Source organism: Haliotis cracherodii, unplaced genomic scaffold (assembly GCF_022045235.1).
Source record: "Haliotis cracherodii isolate W230 unplaced genomic scaffold, xgHalCrac1.p SCAF_25, whole genome shotgun sequence".
In the NCBI taxonomy this organism is placed as follows: Eukaryota; Metazoa; Mollusca; class Gastropoda; order Lepetellida; family Haliotidae; genus Haliotis; species Haliotis cracherodii.
Genome location: NW_027266281.1, coordinates 5,293,181 through 5,298,902, shown reverse-complemented (window position 1 = coordinate 5,298,902; position 5,722 = coordinate 5,293,181). Strand labels below are relative to the sequence as shown.

Here is a 5,722-nt window from a genome sequence, read left to right as displayed (position 1 = left end):
AGTTATCCACTAAACTACGTTATTTCACTCTATTTTTTCTCATGAAAATGATTCTGGGTATGGGTTAAACGAGTATTTTTCCATTGAAAAAAGGAAACTGAATCGACATTTTGAACTCCAAACATCTTTTAGAAAAAGAATGTAATTTTACAGTATTAAAACGTCTCAGATCAGACTGGCATACTTTGCAGTCTTCAACACACGGGTTTCGCGATACCGACTCTATATTTCTCAGAGCTGACCTCTTGGAGTCAAGACTGTTAACCCTTATTTTTTTATTTAGTTGTCATGGCAACTGAATGTTACAAGGAACTTATAAGAGGTAACACTAGAAGAGTTAAGAACTGGACATGTGGTTTCTATGGAAATTCAACTCACACCCCTCTTTGCCACATGTGACAGTCATAACTACACGAAATACATGCATCAATGGAATATGTCTAACAATGACATTCCTTTCCCCGTGAATCACATTTGAACCTCGTAGTAGCCACTTCCATATAGGGACACTCATTACTACGCTTTGTTCTCACTTAATGAAGGACTCATTAACACATTTCCTTCTTGCATTGGAACAACAGACCTCTCATTACTCTTTCTGACCTGTGACGTCATGATTATATTTCACAATGAATGAGTTATTGCACTTATGGATCAACTTAGCCTGAGATGTGGAATGGGGCCTCATAGAACTGACTTGTAGGTCAGGCGCGAGATTCAAACCGAGGACACGTGACAGCCCGTGAGCGTTCATGGCAACGTCCGCCATCTTGTTTTTAGACACGTGTTGTTCTACGTTTAACGAATGGTCAAGTAATTAATTGCATCCGGTCAGTTGACCCTTAATGAATGTAATTGAATATCGGGAGATCTTTCTACATGCACCTGTTCCTGGGCTTTTAAATATTACCACACATAGCCGGCCACCGAATGTACACAGAGAAATGTCTTCAAAGCAAAAGGTTCAAATGTTCACCACATGTTCTCGCGCCAAAATGGTCTCACAATGACATTCCATTCCGCGTGAGTCAAGACCCAACCCAACCCCGGTCGTAGTAACATGTCCATATAGGAACATTCATTACTATCCCGTGTTGTACGGTTAACGAATGGTCAAGTCATTAATTGCATGATTGCATCTGGTCAGTTGACCCTTTATTAACCTAATCGACCTGTGATGTCATGCATACATTTGCATATTAATGAGTTATTCTGCATATTAATGAGGCAATGACATTGACAACACCCCACCCCCACCCCCCACCCCCAAGGTCAAGGTTATGTGACGTCATCAGTCACGTGAGGTTACTAGGTGCACTTGTGACGTCATCAAATGTGGATTTGTGGATGGGTAGTTATTAAATGTTATCTACTTATATTGCATTCTGTTAGATAGATATTCTATATTCTTTATTTCCTCCAGATATTGAAGATACATATCATATATGATATTATGTATAATAACAGAGTTGTACAGTAGTACAATTTAACAATATTATGAGAAATGATCACTACAAAATGCATGACAATCAAGCATTCTTATAACTGTTTTGTAACAGATACAGCCGTTTCATACAGTATCTTGACACGATAACCATAAGTTCACCCCATAGACTTTGAGATAAAGAGCTAACACACTCAGGCATACCGCCAAGTAGTACAGATTGGATTATATCATCGTCCTCACTACATAGTCTTGCAAATGTTGAGACATTTATCACATCACAAATGATTTCAAATAGTTCTTTTCTGTCATTCATATTCAATGTACAATACAAAAAGACATGCTTAATAATATCATGAGTTACAATTCTACATCGACATTCCCTAGATTCTATATCTAGGCATCCCAGTCGTACAAGATAAGACAGGTTTGGGAACTGTTCAGGACAGTCAAGTGCAAGCAGCCAGAGTCTGTGTTCTCTATCATTACGTAGCGAAACACATATATTTAACTTAAGCCTAGCTAGCAGCTTAGAGCATACAGCTTCCTGGTCTGCCAGAAACAGCATCCACATTTGATGTCAACACAGGCCGTTCACCTGACTAATAGCAATTATAATCAGTTGACTGATATCACATAGCACTTCCACGCGTTAATGGGAACCTCAATGCAGACAAACCTAATCTCGAAATAAAAATAAATATCTTGACAACATCAAGAGATGATACCGAGGTATATTTAATTTCGATTTTATTTTGACCTACGGAAGCCTCTTAGGGCCATTTGCTCTTTATTTGTTTCGATATGATCTTGAAATTTCAAGATACCAAGTTGAAATTTCAAGATACTAAGTGATTATATTGAAATTTCAACTAAGTATGTATCTTGAAAATTCAAGTTAGTATCTTGAAATTTCAACGTAGCATCTTAAAATTTCAACGTAGCAACTTGAAATTTCAATTGAGTATCTTGAAATTTCAACTTACTATCTTGAAATAAACATGAAACTAAATAAACTTAAATTTTTCAAGAAAAAAAGAAGAAAACAAATGGCCCTAATCACAGGGCTAGAAACTTAGAGTTTTAGTCCACTGGCCCTTATAATGATAACAAATGGCAAAACCCTGATACCTCAACTATTGGGCAATTTGTCAAGGAGTATTTGGCAAGGACTTGGATTCTGTTGATAAATTAATATATCTTTTTTCAACGTTTGTTTGTTTGTTGTTTAACGCTGCGCTCAGCAATATTCCAGCTATATGACGGAGATCTGCAAATAATCGAGTCTGGACCAGACAATCCAGTGATTGACATCATGAGCATCAATCTTCGCCATTGTTTTGTTTGTGGAGGTGATGTGTATGCTAGTATAACGAGTCAATATCAACGTGACAATTCTCTGGCGTTACGAGCCTCTCCTCCTGATCTTGAAGTATATTCCCGGCGTAGATCTGCGCAACTACCTGCCCAGACGCCGCCCTGCCTATGACAAGACCTTGAAGAGTCCCCTTAGTGTGCAGGGGAGCCCCTAGCGGTAGAGGAAATTCTCAAAGGTGGAGAAGACTGGGAGCTGACCGCCAAGGATCTACTGTCCTTTGCTTTGCAGACAGCTCTGGGAATGCAGCACCTGGACGCTACCTGTGTAGGTTTGTTTGAATAATTGTCTAACCAGGGAATATGTGTAACAGGGGAATAAATCTCATCAAGGAATATGTATAACTAGGGAATATGTCTAACTAGGGAATATGTATAACTAGGGGATATGTGTAATCGGGGGATGTGTATAACTAGGGAATATTATAATCAGGGAATATGTATAACTAGGGAAAAGTATAATCAGGGAATATGTGTAATCAGGGATTATGTATAACTAGGGGATATGTATAACTAGGGAATATGTTTAACTAGAGAATATGTATGAACAGGGGATATGTATAACTAGGGAAAAGTATAATCAGGGAATATGTGTAATCAGGGAATATGTATATCTAGGGAATATGCCTAATCAGGGAATATGTATAAATAGGGAATATGTATAACTAGAGAATATGTATACTCAGGGAATATGTATTCTAGGGAATATGTCTAACTAGGGAATATGTCTAACTAGGGAATATGTACAATCAGGGAATATGCATAACTAGTGAATATGTATAATCAGGGAGCCTGGGTAACGAGTGAATACGTATGATCAGGGAGTATGTGTAGCTAAGGAATAGGTATAATAAGGGTTTATGTATGATCAGCGAAGAAGTCTAATCAGGGATTATGTATAACTAGGGAGTATGCATAATCAGGAAATATGTATAACTAAGGAGTATGCATAATCAGGGAATATATATAATCACGGAATATGTATTATTAGGAAATATGTATAATCAGGGAATATGTCTAACTAAAGAATGTGTCTAACGAGGGAATATGTACAATCAGGGAATATGTATAACTAGTGAATATGCATAACTAGGGAATATATATGACTAGGGAATATGTCTAACCAAGGAATGTGCCTGATCATGGAATATGTCTAACCAAGGGATGTGCCTGATCAAGGAATATGTCTTTCTAGGGAATGTGTATGATCAGGAAATATGTCTTACTAGGGAATATGTATGATCAGGAAATATGTCTAACTAGGGAATATGTATGATCAGGAATTATGTCTACCTAGGGAATATGTATAATCAGGAAATTTGTATAACTAGGGAATATGTGTAATCAGGGAATAATATGTATAATCAGGGAATATGTAATATGAAATGTGTAGAGAATAAATATAATCTCTGAATATACATAATCCGATATGATCTTAGAGTGAATGCAGTGATATCTCGGGATCATCCCATGGCGACCAGGGACCGTAGTCATGAAGACTCTTGGATTTGTCTTAACTCTTGCAGTTAAACATCTTGCAGTTAAGTCTATCCTTGCCCAGAAGAAAATGCTGAGGCGCAACCTGAAGTCTATTTATGAATATGACTTTGGTAAAATATCAAAATCTAAGTTGAAAAACGTAGTTTTTTCAAGGCCTCATTTTTAATGACTTCCTCTCCAGGGCTAGAGTGGGCCCCAAACTGACTGTTGCTTGTGGAAATAGGCCTCTAAATTAGATCGGCTTGTCACTCTCATTAACATGGTTGACTGTGTGTTATCGTACCCGCACCAGTGTAGATCGTTGCTCATTATATCAATCACTAGTTATTGTGGCCAGGACCTCCTCCTCCTTCTTCTTCTACTTCTTCTTCCTCTTCTTCTTCTTTCTTGCTGACTGTGGCGCAAAATAACTCCTCTTACTCGTTCTTCTTCTTCTTCTTCCTCTTCTCCTTCTTCTTCTTTATTGCCGACTACGGCGTAAAATAACCCTCCCTCACACCGTAGTTTGACAGTGATTTGATTTATGTGACCATGCCGTTCCAGATTGTGCATCGTGACGTCGCTGCTAGAAACGTGCTGGTTGGCTACAACTGTGTGTGCAAGATCTCGGACTTCGGTCTCGCGAGAGATGTGGAGGGTGTGGACGTGTACGAGAGGACGTCTAAGGGGCCGCTCCCTGTCCGGTGGATGTCCCCCGAAGCCTTGATGGAGGGGTTACACAGTCACAAGGCAGACGTCTGGGCCTTCGGGGTGCTGCTGTGGGAGATAGTCACACCAGGTAGCTTAAAATATTGATTTAATCCATAAATGGTTGACTGCATTCAGGGGGCACCGATGGCCAAGTCGTCTGAGGCGCCGGTATTCGCTGTACAGAGTTGCGTCCCTTAGACACGCCAGAAACCTATGATTCCACTGGGTTCGAATCCCAGTTCGCCCCGATTATGTTTCTAGGTTTGTCAGCACCATACCCGTGCTTCGTTTCAGCGAAGTGGTAAGCTGACACGCCGCGATATAACCGGTATATTTTTAAAAGCGGCATTAAACAAAACTCATCCACTCGCTTGATTGCATAAAACTCGATATTACATGCTGCTTATTCAATGATTTCAATTCAGTATTTGGTTATAACTGACAGATATCAAGAAAATGTTAACTTTGGTAATGGCATCCCTCGTCCCTTAATCCTTTATTCCGCACTCCTTTAATCCGGACACCTCAATTAAAGGAGTACCTCCAGGGATGTTTTCACGTTCACAAAGATCCAGAGGATCATATCCATAGCTTCTATAATCCTGGGCCTATGTCAACACATACAATCACTACTTCGTTTATCCGGAAATTTGTTTAACCGAACGAATGCCTTGATGTTGCCCTGGCTGGCGCTCGTCATAAAGTGATACAACA

At 39.3% G+C, this 5,722-nt stretch overlaps 1 protein-coding gene across 1 annotated transcript; it reads left to right on the top strand.

Moving 5' to 3' along the window:
* The first annotated feature begins 288 nt into the window (after window positions 1–288).
* LOC139472665 (fibroblast growth factor receptor 3-like) lies at window positions 289–5,113 on the top strand. Its single transcript, XM_071255128.1, has 3 exons — window positions 289–322; window positions 2,965–3,086; window positions 4,862–5,113. Exons 1-3 carry the CDS (start codon window positions 289–291, stop codon window positions 5,111–5,113), a joined length of 408 nt encoding a protein of 135 aa, XP_071111229.1.
* Window positions 5,114–5,722: the final 609 nt, after the last annotated feature.